The sequence below is a fragment of the Crotalus tigris genome, unplaced genomic scaffold (assembly GCF_016545835.1).
Source record: "Crotalus tigris isolate CLP2741 ecotype Arizona unplaced genomic scaffold, ASM1654583v1 scf7180000023581.319791, whole genome shotgun sequence".
Taxonomy (NCBI): Eukaryota; Metazoa; Chordata; class Lepidosauria; order Squamata; family Viperidae; genus Crotalus; species Crotalus tigris.
The window spans coordinates 150,437-168,461 of record NW_024100056.1 but is presented as its reverse complement, the minus strand read 5'-3'; the positions used below and the strand labels follow the sequence as shown (position 1 = coordinate 168,461).

The 18,025-nt window shown below is 37.7% G+C and overlaps 1 protein-coding gene across 6 annotated transcripts in view; it reads right to left on the bottom strand.

Moving 5' to 3' along the window:
- Nucleotides 1–18,025, bottom strand: part of FNIP2 (folliculin interacting protein 2) — a 73,580-nt gene that overhangs the window by 4,062 nt on the left and 51,493 nt on the right. For 4 of the 6 annotated variants that reach the window (XM_039319376.1, XM_039319377.1, XM_039319373.1 and 1 more), the window contains 6 exons: nt 14,699–14,845; nt 14,439–14,608; nt 11,770–12,982; nt 8,887–9,043; nt 6,693–6,893; nt 5,786–5,901 (listed from right to left, as the gene is read on the bottom strand). In XM_039319376.1, coding sequence (XP_039175310.1) covers nt 5,786–5,901; nt 6,693–6,893; nt 8,887–9,043; nt 11,770–12,982; nt 14,439–14,608; nt 14,699–14,845 — 2,004 coding nt within the window. Of the gene's footprint in view, nt 1–5,785; nt 5,902–6,692; nt 6,894–8,886; nt 9,044–11,769; nt 12,983–14,438; nt 14,609–14,698; nt 14,846–18,025 lie in introns of those variants that run through there. The other 2 variants (XM_039319374.1, XM_039319378.1) reach the window with 2 other exon arrangements.

Genomic DNA, 18,025 nt, shown 5'->3' with positions numbered 1-18,025 from the left:
AGTTTTTTACAGGGCTGTAGGGACTTTAGGTATTTTGTAGATAAGTACACCATTTCTCCTATAATGAATGGTGTAGGCTCAACCCTTTTTTTATCGGCTTGTGTTTTATATGCCTGCCTAGCTTCATCTAGTGCTTTTCTGACTATTGGCCAGGTGTTTTGTAATTTCTCCATCCATTCTTTCAGCGAGGGGATCGTTGGTTCGTTTGGGGTTAATTCTGGCATGGGGTTGAAACTTTGACCGGTGGCTATTTGAAAAGGAGTGTAACCTGTGCTGGAGTGGACTGCATTATTGTAGGCAACTTCTGCAAAAGGGAGTAAGTCCGCCCACTCGGTCTGCTGGAAACTAAGAAAACATCTTAAATATTGCTTAAGTACGGAGTTCATTTTTTCAGCCCCCCCATTTCCTTGAGGGTGGTGGCTAGATGTCAGTCCCTGAGTGGTTCCTAAGAGGGATAAAAATTCCTTCCAAAATGCAGACGTAAATTGCACCCCCCTGTCAGAGATGATGCGTTGGGGTGCCCCATGCAATCTGTAAATGTGTTGGATGAAAAGTTTTGCTAAGGCTTTTGCAGTGGGAATCTTTTGGCAAGGGATAAAGTGCACCTGTTTGGAAAACAAGTCCGTGACCGTCCAGACCACAGTATTCCCATTGCTTTCTGGCAATTCCACTATAAAATCCATGGCTATTTCTCTCCAGGGGGCTGAGGGACTTGCCACTGTTTGCAATAGTCCTGGCACTTTCCCTTGCAACCTCTTTGCCGTGGCACATTTTGGACAACTGGCTATATAACTTTCAATGTCCTTTTTCATGGATGGCCACCAAAATTGCCGTTTAATTAAATGTAAAGTTTTTACAAATCCAAAATGCCCTGCTGATTTTGTGTCATGGCAAAGGTGCATGAAAGTTACTCTTTGAGTTGTTGGTATATATAACTTTTCCCCTACCCAAGGCAACCCGTCTCTCATTGTGCACACATTTTTGTTTTTCTGGAACCATTCATCTGTTTCCAAACTTTTTCTGAATTCAATTCCAGTTTGGCTGTCCAGTTGTGGTTTTATTTGGCTTGGGTTCTTGTGGTTACTGGTGCTGCCAGTTGTGACTCTGCCATTATTGGTCTAGAGTCTGTGGTTCGTGCGCTGTTATATTGGGGCATGCGAGATAGAGCATCTGCCAGGAAGTTCTTTCTTCCTGGTAAATGTTTGAGCTTAAATTGGAATTGGTGAAAATGCTGGGACCAGCGGGCTTGTTTGGGATTGAGTTTCCTGGAAGTTTTCAGGGCTTCTAAATTTTTGTGATCAGTCCACACCTGGAAGGGGATTTTGTTGCCTTCCAGGAACTGTCGCCACGTGAGTAATGCCCAACGTATCCCATAAGCCTCCTTCTCCCATACGGGCCAGCGCTGTTCTGTTTCCGTGAGTTTCTTGGATGTATATGCACAGGGTTGCAATACTGCATCATCATTTTCTTGTAATAGCACAGCCCCCACTGCCACATCACTTGCATCTGCCTGTATTACGAAGGGCTTGTCCATGTCTGGGTGCCTTAGTACTGGTTCGGCAGAAAAAAGTCTCTTTAGTCTCTCAAACGCTGCTTGGCACTCCATTGTCCATGTTAGTGGCTGGCTAGGTTTTACTGAGGATGCTCCCTTCGTTTTTAGTAAGTTAGTGAGGGGCAAGGCTATCTGGGCAAATGAGGGGATGAATTGGCGGTAAAAGTTTGCAAAGCCCAGGAAACTTTGTAGTTGCTTTCTTGTGCGGGGTGGTGCCCAATTTAGTACTGCTTTGACCTTCTCTGGGTCCATTTCAATGCCCTGTGGCGATATGCGATAGCCTAGGTAGTCTATCCTTTCCTGGTGGAATTCGCATTTTGAGAGTTTGGCATATAGGTGAGCGGCTCGCAGCTTCTTTAAAACCGCTCTGACAAGTTTGACGTGTTCTTCTTTTGTTTCAGTAAAGATAAGAATGTCGTCCAAGTAAACAAGGACCCCCTTAAACAGGTGCTCCCTTAGAACGTCATTGATTAATTGCATAAAGACTGCAGGGCCCCCTTGTAATCCAAATGGCAAGACTTTGAATTGATAGCACCCCATGGGGCAGTTAAATGCAGTCTTCCATTCGTCCCCTTCCTTGATTCTCACTCGATAGTAAGCTTCCCTTAAGTCTAGTTTAGAAAAAAATTTTCCCTTTCGATAGGTGTGACAGCATGTCTTTCATGAGGGGCAGCGGGTATAGGTTGCTTTCACTGATTGTATTCAGGGCCCTATAATCCACGCATAAACGTAAAGAGCCATCCTTCTTCTCTCTAAAAAGGACCGGGGCAGCCACTTTAGGCTTGGCTGGCTCAATGAAACCTCTCTCCAGGTTTTTTTTTATAAATCTTTCCATTTCCTCCTTCTCCTTTGGGCTCATGGAGTATAATCTGGGCTTCGGGAGTTTTGCCCCAGGCTTGAATTCAATGGTACAGTCTGTGGGTCGGTGGGGGGGAAGCTCATTCGCCCTCTCCTCACTGAAGACTTCAGCAAGGTCCCTATATTCCTCTGGTATTTCTGTTAATCTTTTTTCCTCTCCTATGGATGCTTTTTCTATTCTTGATTCTGGTAGCCTCCCTTGGGGTTTTAAGTCCATAGGGTCCCCCTTCGGGAATTTGATTTCTGTCGTCCTCCAATTTACCCAGGGGTTCCATTTTTTCAACCATTCCATCCCTAGAATCATTGGGCATTCCATACCTGGGGTCACCACAAACGTTATGTCCTCTTCATGTTTGCCCAGGGAGAGGTGTATTGGTAGAGTGGCTAGGGTAGCTGGCACCCCCCCCCCGCTATGGATCCATCTAACTGGCCAAATGAGATTGGTTGTTCCAGTCTCCTGGATGGGATGCCCAGATTCCCCACTAGTGTTGGGCTAATGAGGCAGCGGGTGCAGCCAGAGTCTATTAAGGCTTTCACCTTCACAGCTTCGGGCATGGGGGGGATTAATATAGTCACTGTTTTGAAGATGGGTGTGATGCATCCACTTACCAGGGGTTCGCCCTCCGAGCTGTCATCTGAGGCATCCACCGGCCCTGTGGTGTAGGCTGGAGTCCTTTCCCCTTGGTGAGCAGAGGTGGGGGTTTCTGCAATTTCCATCATTCTCATGGCCGTTTCTTTTGGCTTAGCTGAATACTTTCCGGGTTTGTTGATTGGGGATCTGTCTGGGTTGTGCTGGGGGGCCTTTGAGCGGCATTCTACAGCTCGATGCCCTTCTCTTCCGCACTTGAAACACCCCATTTGCTTCTTGGCTGTATCCGATGATTTCACCGGTTGGTGTGTCAGCTCAGGCGGGGGGCGGCTCCATTGTTTTCCTCGGCGGTGCCTCTTCAATATGTCGATCTCTGCTTCCTCTGCCAAGACGTACCATTCCTCAAGTCGATGTGGGTCCCCTCGGGGCAGGCAAGCATCATATAGATCATAGTTTAGTCCGTCTTTGAAATGGCCAAGGAGGATGTCTTCTGGCCAATTCAGTTTGCTGGCAATGGCCCGGAATTCTTGTGTATACTCAGCCACTGGGCGTTTGCCTTGCCTCATCGTTGTTATTCTTTCACGGGCTTTGCGATCAGCCAGGGGGTCTTCAAATCGTCTTCTCAAAGAGGACATGAAACGGTTGAAGTTACTGAGTTCTGGGGCATTGGAGTCATGCAAGTTCACTACCCAATCCGCAGCTGGTCCATCCAGGGCAGATTGCACGATCCGGATGCGGGCTTTGTCGCTGGGAATATCCTGCCCATATTCCTCCATGTAGCTGAGGACTTGGGTTAGGAAAAACCCCAAGCGTGTTGGCTCCCCTTTGAATTTCACTTCCAACGGTGGACGTCTTGGAATGGATCGGTGCCTCTGTTGTGGGTGGTAGTGCCTTCCGTCCAGATTGCCATCTGTGGTCCGGTAGGGGGTGGGAGCTCCTGGATCAGTAGATGTCCCTGGGGTTGCAGGTTCCATGTCCCCCTCGGTGTCTCTCCCTTTGCGGCTCCAGGAACTGGGGCGGCCGTAGGGTTCAGTATTCTCCTCTCCTAGGGAGCTGAGAGTTCTCTTCATCAGGTCAATAGCTTTCTCTAGGATCCAGTCTGAGTACGGTGCCCAGCTTCCTCCCTCTTCACTTGCGTGCAGGGATTTCTCCATCTCCTGCTTCCATTCTGGTTGCTTGGTCCCCCGTCTCAGGGTCACCTTTCTTGATTCCTTTCCCCACTCACTTTTCTTTCCAACGCCCATCGACCAGCGAGGCTTGTGGTCCTGTGTCTCCACCACTTCTTCTCCTGAGGAATCTGGCCTCTCGGATCCCAACATCTGGCAAGGTTCCAACTGGGTCAGCGGCTCTCTTTCCAGGGAGTTTTCCCCCTCTCTTGCTCCATTGTCTGACATGGTAAATTTTTGCAAAATCCCCCGGCAAGGGTCTTCCTTCCAGGTGGATTAATTTTGCAAGTCCTGTCTAATGTAAGGACCCACCCCACTTTGCATCTTAAGAAGACAGAACTCTTGGAATAATTCTTCCAACAGGAATCCTTTATTAAGAGAAAATGGTTGCAGGCATGCTAGACAGGACTTGGGGTTCAAGCTCTCCCATTCAAGGTTTTAAGGGGTTCCCCAGTAGTCCCACCCAATCAACCCCCCTTCCAGTGATAGTTTCAAGTATCACAATTCCACCCCCTTTCTTCTTTCTTCCGTCTGAATGGAGACTTCAGGTAACTACATGAAAGGCAAGTATCCTGCTTTGTTATGATAAGGTTCTCTAGTGCTAACGCTTTGATGTTACAATAAACACACATTCAGCATTCAGCTCTTTGAAGTGTACTGAAGGAAGTGAGGGCCATAAAGCCCCTTTGTTCTCCCCCTTCTCTCCCTCTTATGGCAGAATCCAAAGAAGGCAGAATTGGGAGTTTCTATATTTGATAATTAAAGATGAAATATGATTGGATTCTGACACTGAGCTTCTTTTCTGTAGCCTGACAAAGGATTTCTGCTACCACCCCCCTCAATACATGGAAGGGAAGGAAAATTCTTTGGCAGGTGGCAGCAGCTTGCAATCTTCCCTGCCAGAAGGGAAACCTGAAGATCAATTCTTGATCCTCTGTTGCACTGAAAATATCGTTAGTAACCATGATTAAAATTATTCCTCTAAGATGGTCTTAGGACAATGAAAAGAACATCCTCCCTTTTAATTATTCAGAAATAAAAATGCAGCAATTATTATTTGTCAGAAATATAATGCTATCTGATGAATATTACACTACACCTACATCTCCTGACATGCTTAAAACAAGATTTCCTGATCTTAAAGACAGAAATAATTAAAATTGATACATTTCCCCTTCTCAATCCATTTTTTAATTTATATATTTTAATTGGTTAGTCTTATTGCCTTGCATGAACAGTATTGATCAATTACAAATGAAGTAATGGGATCCTCCAGTGGTCATGAGCTTTCAGATTAATAGTCTGTGATCTAATTATTTGTTTTTCTGATGTTTTGTCAGCAATTGTGGCTGACATCTTCAGAAGTGAAAGTCACCTGTTCTGTAGTGGACTTGTTGGCAATTCACAGACAACTCCTTCCTCAATTCAAAATTGACAGAGTGCTCTTCATATGAGAGAGTCCTTGAGAGCATCTGCCTTTTAAAATTTTATTTTATTCAGAAAATAAAGGAGGACTAGAAATTTCATTTAATATAACAGCCCAGTTTGATTTCTAGATGGTCAATGCAACTTTTACAGATATATAACCTAGCCTTAGGTTTTAACTTTAGCAGTACTCACCCCAATACCACTCCAAGCTCTTTCACATGAACTCTTGTTTGTCCTCGCAAATATTTAGATAGCATTGTGCTTTTATGGTACATTTCCTGTAGGCGATCCTCAAGGTGCATTATACACTGTAAATGGAACGGGAAACCCAGAGATAAAATCAAATAGTTTATAATAAAGTCTGCAATTTATAAATATAAAAATATTTTGTTCAGGCCACACTAAAATTCAGTGTTTTATTGATTTAGACAAATAAGCTTCTAATGAAGCCAAGACTAATCAAGCACTGCCTAAGCATCCTAAGAATATGTCTACTCACATGCTCCAACATGTGTGGGCTCCTTCTCTCCCCCCACACACATACAACAGGCACCAATACTTCTAGTCTTTAGAGAAGTCATTAAGATCTAGTTCTTCCCCCAAGCATTCAGGGCCAATTGAATGACAGTCTCTCCTTATGGTTGTTCTGTGCTTGTCACCATTTTATCTTTATATACTGTAATGGCTTATTGTTACATAGTGGTTTTTTTCTTTTTGATCTATTGTTTTTTTATGCTTTATGCTACCCAGAGTCACATTGTTATGAATGTATGTATATTTGTATTTAGGACAATATTCAGTGGCTGAAACTATTTTCCTTTCATTTGGTAGCTCATATGATATAAAAGATGTGGCCACCACAGGGCTAATGTCAGAAAAGTTCCTGAAGAACAGTTATCAGATCTTCAACAATTGCCAAGGTGAACCTTTAGATTAACATAGTTAGCATGTAGGAAAAGAAAGCATTAGTCACCACAGTGCCTCATCTAAGTCTGAAAATCAGTGCAGAAATACATGCAGTTCAAAAACCTGGAGCACATTTTATCTTTTCTCTTTATCTATATTTATTGTACACGCATGTTTGTAAATGAGTACTTACAAAGTCAGCAGAAAGATTAAGCTTGTGAAGTTGTAAAACAGACTGTAATAAAGATGATACTAGGCTGGAGACAAGGACATCTTTGCCTAGTTTTATACTGTCAGTCATCTTTTTCTGGCTAGTAGCCACCTGAACTGTCCATTTATCAGCATCTGCTATAATGTAAACAGCTTCTGCTATAGATTCATCTAGTACAGGATGCTGTAAAACATACATAACAAAACAAAGTGAAGCAAGACATTTTATTTATGTATTGTTAAAAAATTTATATAGCTGCCATCTTATGTCAAAATCTGGATGGCTCCTGTTTTCAGAAAAATGCCTGTATTAAGAGTCATTTTGAATTCAAACTTAAGAATAAAACCTACAATCTATCTAGCATAATAGAAGAAATATTTGGCAGCCTGTAAATATATTTAATTAGTCAGTTGTTATCTACTGTTTCTGGAAAGAATGTGCTCATAGCCAAATGAAGTGATAAGCTTGAGAGTAATTTATTCAATGATAAACTTCTATAGCCTAATAATAGATTAATATAGAGAGAAATATGCTTTTAAAATTAGATTATCTTTTCAGATATATTTTGTGCTATAAGGTTTCTTTCAGTGCACAGATTAGATGCAGATATGAACAGGGGCCCTCCGTTTAATTACACAAGGCTGGAAATCTACATGGATATGTAGTGATTTCTGGACCAGTACAAAGAGGGTAAATGCAGAACATACAGCTACACAGATTAGAAAGAGGCACAACTGAAAGCATGCAAAAAGGAATTTTTCATTTTCTAGCTGTTCCAATTAGAAAAGTGAGGGATAGAAAGCCAGCTACATTGCCACAAACCAGTCATGACAATATTAGCCTAAATTAATGTACACTTTGACTTCAAATAATTCACATTCTGATTCACTTAAACTAAATCCCAATTAATTTTAGTTAGACTAAACTGCAAACTTTAAAAAGCAGGTTTGGATTATAAAGGGAACCAGCGGTGCCTTTCTTCAGTTGATCCAGTTCAATGTACTAGTAGGTACAGAGAAAGTTGTTCCAAAAACTTTGGAATCGAGGAGTTTCTTGATACTTTCCTAGAGAATTTTGTACAGAGATGCATTCTGCATTATAGCTCTTAATATGACTGAATTAATATATCATCACTTAATATGACTGAAAGGCAAGGCAGACATGCTACATCTAGGAGAATTCCTCCTCCAAATTAAATTTTGGAACCTGAAAGAAGTTGATTTTCATTATTTGTTGCCAGTTATAAGGCAGATACCTTTGCAAGGTCACAAAGAAAGGCCTGAAGGCAAGTGACTTTACTAGTTTGTTTCCAGCCTAAAAATATTATTTCTTTCTCAGAGATGAAGATTTCATTTTGACTATAATTGATAACAGTCACTTGCAGACCTATTCTATATCAGGTGTTTGAATAATTTAATCAATATTTTATTTATTCATTCCTGAAATTTATAGACTGCTCAATACATCACAATTCTGGTGGCTTACAAAATAAAATGACACAAACAATATACATTTGGTAGACCATAAATAGAGTGGATCTGTAATCTACTCTAACCCAAGGTCTGAAGGAACAGCCAGGCTTTAAGAAAACATTTAAATAAGGTCAGGATGAGAGCCATAAAAATCTCATGAGAAATGATGTTCCATAGTCATGGCAGAGTTGGCACCCGGAGCATGCCAACTATGTCAGAAGGTATGGCATGGATAAGAACTATTGACGACAGGCAGTCCTTCAAAAAACAAGGCTTATGTCATGAAGGACTTTAAGGTGATAATCAGCACCTTGAATTTTGTTAATTGAATTGAACCAGTGCATTTCAAAAATCAGAGGTGTTAAATGAGCATACCATGGTATAGTTATAAGTGCCTATGCTTGCTGCATTCCAAACTGCCGCAGCTTCTGTGTGATCTTTAAGCCTTATGTAGAGTGAATTATAAGATTAACTATAAGATTTACAATTATAATGAAATGACTGCAAGAAAACAACCAAGCTGAGAGAGCACCAAGGACTCTTGAATTATAAGAGCCCAATTATGATGTAATCAGAATGTAACTATTCTTCTATCTACAAATAGCAAAAATTACAATTAATGTTACTAATGAAACAAAACTAAGTTTTCCCTTCATGTTCCAAACATTATTCTTAAAGCTTTCCATAGAAATGGACAGACTTACATTTATGGCGTGATTCAACTCAGCTGATAAATGTTGCTTAAGTTGTTCATCAGAACTTATTCCATGCAGCACTAGATCAGGCATATAAGAGGTACAATAGCCCCCCAAAAGTGACCTTCCAAAATGTATCATGCTTTGAGTACTAACTGTGCAAAATCTGAAAATCAAGAATTTACTGTTTACTGAAAACATCTCAGGGTCCTACAAAAAATAATCAGTATGACACTGGCAAGACTGTAACAGGATCTGAATAGATGACATTATGATCTGCTTTGTTTTTTAAGGTTACAGCTCAAGAATGGTGAAGAAATACCATTCACTCTGATATATAAACTTCTATATTACTGAATCTTTCTCACAGAAAACTGAACACAATTGAACAGAATTCTAATGACTTAAACAATGTCTCCAAAGTTTAGTCAGATCCAGCCTACATGGATCACTGTAATAGTATGTGTATATACAACAGTAAGTAATTCCATTATATAATTAGATTTAATCATAGAAGTAAATTCAAAGATATGTATCTTTCATGTGAGAAGACGTTACTTACTAATTACCTGAAAGGTTTATCCTCTGCTATCTTCTTTTCAGAAGAAACTAATGATTAGACAAATTTCACATAATGCATCCCATTACAATTACATATTTTAAAATATACCTCAGTTTCTGAGTTAGTAACAGTACAATTTCTCTATCTATCTTCAGAGCCTGTTAAACAGACCATAAATCCAGGAAATGTATCCTCATTTTTATAGTAAAAATTTTTAACGATCATTTGAGACTATTAACAAAAAATGGAAAAATGTAATATAAAAACATGTACTTGAAACATATTTAGGAAAGGTTATGTCTTATCAATGTAGTGAAACACTCCCCCCATATACATATATATGAACATGCACAATTATAAACATACAGAATAAACTTATATTAGTATTTTTTTTGGTCAAACAAATTACATTCAGACAGCAAATCTTATATATGGTATACAGGTAGTCCTCGATTTATAACAGTTCATCTAGTGACCACCTGAAGTTACAACGGCTCTAAAAAAATTATGTATGACTGTTTTTCACATTTATGATCATTGCAGCATCCCCAAGGTCATGTGATCAAAATTCAGATGCTTGGCAAACTAATATTTATGACGGTTGCAGTGTCCCGGAGTCATGTGATCACCTTTTGTGACCTTCTGACAAGCAAAGTCAATGGGGAGCCAGATTCGCTTAACAACCATGTTACTACCTTAACAGTTGCAGTGATTCACTTAACAACTATGCCAAGAAAGTACATACAATGGGGCCAATCTCACTTAAAAATGTCTCAATTTACAGCTAAAATTTGGGGCTCAATTGTGGTCATACATTGAGGACTACCTGTAATGATAAATTAAAACAATTTTTAAAATTACTTAATAAATATTATTTTAATAACAAAAACAAGTAAACCTGAGTGCATATTGGTAAACTATATATACTTCCTAATAATTTGATGTGAGGATCATTACATTGGCTTGCAAAGCCTTTCCAGATTAGACGTATTAGTTTGGGCTGATTATGATGAGCGTCCTTGGGGTAAAACTGAGTTTTGGTTACACTACAGCCTACTAGTCAAAATGTACTAAACTGACTAATACTGGTCTTACCATTATGTGGAAGGGCTGCATGTGGCACAGACCAAGAAAGCTGGTTTATACTTTCAGTTACTACAAAGTATTTTGTGATAACCTCAATGACCAAAGCCATGACATTGATACCAATAACATCTGGTGAAGTTCATTGCATTTGGAAGAATGGATCGTGAAAAATTAGTAACATATGGGAATTAACAAATGAAATACAAGAAGGAAAAACAAGTATAAATTTTCATATAGTGTATGGGAATAAAATAAAATGTAATGAAAATGAATTAAAGTAGAACTTGAATAATAGAATTGATAAATACGTGAAGGGAAAAGATGGTGTAGATTTAATTGTATATGACAAATTTAAATGTATGTCAGAAAACATAAATGGACATCCTGACCATCATAGGTAGGTATGAAAATAGGAAATCATAGATAACCTTGTTGAAATAAGTGCAAATAACTATGTATAGGAGTGAACTCTGCTTACTCTGTTATGAGGCAGTGATGGTTGGATATGTCAGGAGAAACATAAATCAATTGAATGTAGAGAGAAAAGGGTACCTAGACAATGTGTGTGATAATAAAAGAGATAGTCAAGAATACTTGGGAGCTAAATGTATGTAGATCAAACATAAAAGTGAGTGGCCAGTAAAAAAAAAAAGGAAGTTGATCTGTTTTGGACATATACTGTAGATGGAATGAACATATGAACAAATATATGAAAGAAAACTAAATGTGTCAAGAGGAAACAGAAATAGCTGGATAAAGAAAAGGCAATGTTTTAATCTGTATAAGGACTTACTGAAAGCAAAGATACAGAATATGGTGAATTATATTAGTATAAGACAGTCTCAGCAATATTCTTTTATTTTTGTTCCTGCCTTTGATTTCTTTGGCTTACTATTTGTTCCTTCTTTTTTGCACTTGATACAAATGTTTCTTCTCCAGAAAGGAAATAACAGGATGGAGCAGCATGTACAGAATGTAAAAGTAACAAGAATAAGCATATAGCTTCTCATGTTGTTAACATTGGTATATATTAAAAACTGTTACTATGTTACTCAAGGTAAATGTACCTGTCCACAGTTTAAGACTGAAATTTAAGATTCCATTGTTCTGGCTAAGAATCAGTTGAATCAGATGGAGATGATGAAAAAACAGGTTACATCTTATTACCCATGCATCTCAAAACGGTGCAAGAAACGAAAACTAAAACAGCCCTCAGAGATTCTGGTTATTATTTTTTTCTTTACCTTGGCAAAGCAAGTTCCACTTCTAAAAATTCTTCAGGCCTACAGTTAACAGTGATTGACTGCTTGTCTGGAATGTACATGCAACCTTCATCATCACTGTCCCCAAGAGCGCTATCAGAACTTTCGTTTCTAGGAATGTTCTCCTCCGTTCTACAATGGAATTTGCTTTTGACATCCCCACAGGGGATTTTCTTGGTAACTGCTTGGCCAGACCTCTGTACATCAGTAGAACCTCCTGAATCACAGTCAAGAGAATTTCTCTCCAAGTTTTCACAGCTTGTATTATAAACTTGATCTGGTTTCCCCAGGTTTACCATTCTGCCAAGAATGACAGATTGTGGAACTGACAGCAGCCAAGGTGCCCCTGACATTTGTGTTTCACTAACTTTCTGGCTAGTGCAGGTTTTAAGACAGAAGTCAGATTTCTCTTGTGAGACCCTAGATGTTATATGTAATGGACTTGATAGAGTACATAGAGATTTAGTTTTACTTCTGCGTTTCTCCAGAGTTTTGTTTATTTCCATTCTTTGGGTTTCAGAATCAGATTCTGGTGAGGTGGAGCTTCCAATTTGGAAGGTAACTTTCTCCAGTTGAGAATACACCTGGGCAATCTTCTTAGAATGTGGAACAGCTGTCAAGTTTTGAAACAACTGCCCTGTAACACTGTGCTGCTTGTCCTCATTCATTCTTGCAGTTAAATCCTCTAATAAACCATGCCTTCCACATGCAGTTTCTGAATTAACTGAAGTTTTCCCTTTCTTAATTTCCCCTACAATTCCTTTTGGGGAGATAACTCTGGAGAAGCAAGGGGATGCTTCAGAACTGCACTTGGCATTCAGCCTCTCACGCCTGCCCTTGAAGCAGGCAGATTCAAAGCAGCGTTCATGTTCTGCAGCAACATCAGCACCACCACCACCATTCTTTCGAGGCAGGACAGGAGGTACAAGAGCAGGTTCGTTTTGAACTGTGACAACCACATAATCAGATTCTTCAACTTCTCCCTTTTCTAGAGTCTTTATGATTTTCCTTCCATTCACAGCTTGCTCTCCTTTGCCAAGCTGCCCATTCCAGAACAGATGATTCTCTTGCAACTCAGAACACCGTAAGAAATAAGTAAGGACATAGAGAATGCGCTGAACAAAATCGTTACGTTTTCCAACAATTACTGTCCTTGCCATTCTGACTGGTGAACCTACAGCACCATATAAATCACCTAAATAAACACAGTGAGCAAAGAAAAAATAATAATTAATTAAAAAATTAATATACATCAAAAGCCAAGGCCAAATATCTAATCTATTTGTTTAACCTAACTATAGAAAGAACAAAATCATTAAGTTATTATTACTTCATCTTAAATGATAAACCATCTCAGTAAAATGATCCACTTTAGTAACTCAATTTTATTATATTTATTTCAGTAGAGGAAGATTAATATTCAACTGAATTTAATTTTCTAAGAATACTTTTTGTAAAATTATGCAAAGAACTGCATATCTCAGAGTTATGGCAACAAGATGAGACAGCTAAAATCAATTGTCAGCATAGCTATTATGGTAGCAATTTCTAACTGCTACTAAAACATAATCTTCTGATTTAAATACTAATAGCATAACTGCGAAATTGAGTTCTGAAAGATCTGAGCAAGTCTATCTAGAAACGTTGAAGATGAAATATATTTGATATCCATTTACTTTAGATAATTTATGATCAAGCTACATAATTTTAGACTTTTTACAGAAAAAAGCTGAAGTCTTGTCAGGTATAGTGACTGGATGTTCCACTGTTTAATTTTTGCAGAGAAACATCCTTTTATTCTACTTTTATAAGTATAAAAATTAAATGCCTAGTCCAGATTGGGAGAGTGGGAGAGGGGTAATTAAATAATGTGACTTCCATTTAGGATCCAGAATGATCTAATGTATATGTCACAATGCTTTTACTGGGCTCTGAAATAAATTATTAATACAAATCATGGCACTTATGTGATTCAGATTATGTCTCTCATGAAAATATGTTTTTGCATTTATGTTTAATTAATAAGGATGTCAAAAGAGAATTAAACCCAATTTTGTAGTGTGCAAGCTATTTAGTAATCACTAAAGAGCATGCATCATGAAAGTAACAATCTGACTCACAAGACAAACCTACTTTTATAATTTTCTAATTGGAAGGAACAAGCCATTATATTTGATACTAAATATTTGAATTTTGTTTACAAAAAAAAAGTTTGGAAAAGTGATTTATAATTGTTCAGTGGATTTCTGAATGATCTTCTGGAATATCACTCATAATCACTTATTACAGGTACATGCATTATCTACTTTAAAGGCTTTTATTTATTTATTATTAAATTTATTGGCCTCCCATCTTACCACAAGGTAATTCTTGATTATCAAACCAAAAAGACAGTCTTTCAATCAGAAATTGATTAAAAGCCCCGAATGTATGTTTGCATGTTTTTATGGCTGATTCTATTTATTTTTAATGTTGCCTTCTGTCATGAACATTTCATGGATTTCTAACTGTGGAAAATCCCACAGGATTTGGTGCCATTACAAATTTAAATAAATCAACATTTGTGCATACGAGCACATTTCTGTCTGGAAAAAGAAATCTTCCATGCTTAAAGAGTCATCTTGATTTTAGATATAAAGTTTTGTACTGACCAAGTTGTGCCCAAAGTGGATTGTACGGATGTGATTTTGCCAGCATGTTCACAGATGGTGAGGCATGTTTCTCAGAGAAAACATTGATAGAGAGATGATCAATTGGCATCACAGTAGGGACCCAGGCCAAATGATAGGTTAACACTGCTGTTAACAGAGCAGCAAAAAACCTATAAAAATAAGAAGCAGAAACAAAATTGTATCTCTGCAATAAACCACCCATTCAAACTAGAGGAGTAACACAAAACAATATTACTCACTGGTTTTTGCTGCTCTGTTCTATCAAAACAGCAAATTCCTTGAGAAAGTGTTGGCATAACAGGTCCTTTTCTGAAGCACAGGCCATCATAGTAAGCCACACAGGTTCTGCAATCCTTGGAACTGTGTATAAATTCCATATTGTAGTTCTACCAAAAGAAAAGGATCTTGTTAGCTTAAACAAGAGGACATGGTTCAAATATAAAAGTATTTTGCCTGCTGTTCTTCCTCTTGATCTATTCACTCTTCCTTTGTATATGTATTTTGCAATTTATCATCATTCATTCTCTCTGTATAACCAAAATACATCAATATACTTCTTTCATACCAGCCACTCACTTTTCAAGATTTATATTTATGTTTTAATTTGACTGAATGCCAAATGAATGACATTCTTGCCAAATTCTTGCTTTTCTTTCAACTCTAGTAGCTTCCCACATATATTTTGTGCTCAGCAGGGTAGAGACCCAGATTGATATAGTGGTTTTGGAGCTCTAGCAATGCAAGTTTGAATGCAGTCTTTCGGTCAGGTAGTATTTCTCTGCTCTACCACAAAAAGCAGCTGCATAATGGAAAAATAGGCAGTGCTGTGGATATTGCACGGTGCTCCTGAAGAAAAGGTGGCATATAAATTGTTAAGGGTAATTAGATGACCTGTGACCCATTGGATCATAGTTTCAGAGACATTTTCTTGGCAAATTCCATAACACTGGCAGAATTTCTAATATACTGCCTTTGCTGCAAAAGTTTATAAAAATTCAGGGAGATATTCAGAGAAGTATCTCCCTGGAAAATAGCCCACATTAAACTATATAGCATGGTCAAAAATCAGGAATTGACCATAAGAAATGTTTTATCAAAGTTTGTATTGTGTGATGAAATGTTTTATGATAATATTTAGATCATAAAACATTGTATAAAATTTGCCTGGATTTTGGACACATACAGTAAGTTATCCATTTGAGGAACTTTGATTCAAAAATTGTTTCTTTATAATGCACCATTTTGCCCAGTTAAAAGTTACCCACACACAAATAGGAGAGTTTTAGTAGCATATAGATTTTTATTAAAAATTACATTTACACTAGTAACAATTAATACAATGGAAAAAAATAAAAATTAGAATGTGCAGAAAATAAAAAACAGACAAAAGAATACAGTAAAGAAAAAGAAATATAAAAAGTGACCTTTCTCCTTCATTACAAGTATAAACAATTTTAATAACTTATCATCTTCTCTTTAAATACAGCAAATGATCTTTTCTTCCCATGTCTCATCTATGATCTATAAATAAATCCTTAAAACCTCGTTTTAGTCCTGATCAACTAAAGACTATTAAAAGTTACCAAAGAGAATAACATATCTACTTAAATCTTGATTAAATAATCCAATTTTATATTCCTTCCTTTTACTTCTAATTATCTTGATCTTTAGTTCCTTCAAACTATTTATTTAAATATGTCCTAGAACTTGGTTTTTCACTTTTTCTCTGTCCCTTCTCACAAATTCTTCAAAATTTCTAACAAGCCTCTTTTGGAAATTCAATGTACAAAAATTATCCAGGTCATTCTCTTAGTTTGTTATTTATATATCCCTTTTAATTATAAAAACATCAGTCAGTTTCTTTTGAATGTGCACTGCAACATTTTTTTACATGTCATTTTTATAGCTTGACATTTTCAAATCAGTTTCGATTTTGTCAGGTAAAATTTGTTCCTCTTCCACAATATCTTTTAATCAAAGTCTTATCTCAGACACTCTTAAAGTTAACTTCTGAATCCACTATTCACAAATATTCTTCAATATTCTTCACTCTGTAATTGTAAATTGAGTTTGAGTGTTCTCCTTTAATTGTAATCTTTAATTCATTCTAATTCTCTCTAGTTTCCAATTTTTATCTTTAATTTTTAAAAAAATCAAAAAACATTTTCCTATGGAAAGGATACTATATAATTAATTCCAAAATCTTATTTCAAATTTATCTGAAATCTTAGTCCATTTAACTTTCTAAAATCAAAATCACTATTTTGTTTTTTATCCCATTTTTTTTAACTTGTTAAACTTGCAGTTAAAACTTCTTTCATTAAAGATTGAAGAAAACTCATTGTCAAACTTGTCGATCCAAAGGTTCCTAACAGCTAAAAAGCAGTTAAAAAGCAATTTCTGAAAGTGACTAGAAAAGTATGCAAATTTAATGTCTTTTCAAAGGTGAAGACCACAGTTTGAGCTACCGTAGATGGCTATTTTCCTTGACTCCCAGAGCACTAACTCCACTGGAGACTGTGGTTTTCTCACAAGAAGCAGCTTTCTGGAACACTGTGAACTCAAGTCCTCTCCTTGTATGGAGAAGAATTATCAAAGACCCAGTCTACTTGCAAGCTCCTCATTCAACTGCAGTTATCAGCTCTGCTTTTCATTTTCAATCCATCATTTGTTTCCTGAAAGTTTCAGGAACATATCTCTGGAGATTCTCAGTCATCCAAGTCATAGTTATCTCAAAGGTACTTTTTTTCTTCAAAAAGAAATTGGACTGGATTGTTTTTTCCTTGGGAAAGAAGAAATAAATGTTTCGCTTCTCATCCACGAAGCTTCATCATTCCCCCCCCCCCATCAGAACTGACAAAGTTTCTTGGGTGAGAAGCTAAATGTTTTCTTCTTTGTCCTCAAGAAAAAAACAACAGTCCAGCTGCCTTTTGAAGAAAAAAGCACCTTTGAAATTTCAGGAAGGTGGCATATAAATCTAACCAGCAGTGTGATAACTTGAAAAGTTACAATTACCCAGCTGCAAGTTACTATTATTAAACATGCTACTGAAGAATTCCTAATCAACTATTTAGTCACAAATACTACTGGCCTCTATTTTATACAACTGTGTACTATTTATTTCTGGGACCATAATGGCCTAACTAATGGCTTAGAGCAGTGGGGGCAATTTCATTTTTCAGGGGGGCAATGGAATGAAAAGGGGTGGTACGGGGGTGAAGGAACGAAAAGGGGGCGATATGGGGGCGATGGGGCGAGACGTTTTGGGGACACTTTTGAGACTTTTTCGTACAATAAATCGCTTTATATCTGTCATACAAAAACATCAGATCGCTCGCTATTAGTGGATTGAATTGTGTTTTCAAATGTTCCTCCAGCTAGCTTCAGTACAGAACGCCGTACATATATGAATACGCATTGCTTATCTTCATGCGCATTGCACAGCAGCCTCTACCCATACAGTTGTATGCCATTGGCCAGAATATGGGAGATATGGGAAAAAGACTGGAAATAAATTATTTGCATCGATATGTCCTGATGACAATTTTAAAGAAAACAAAAAAAGT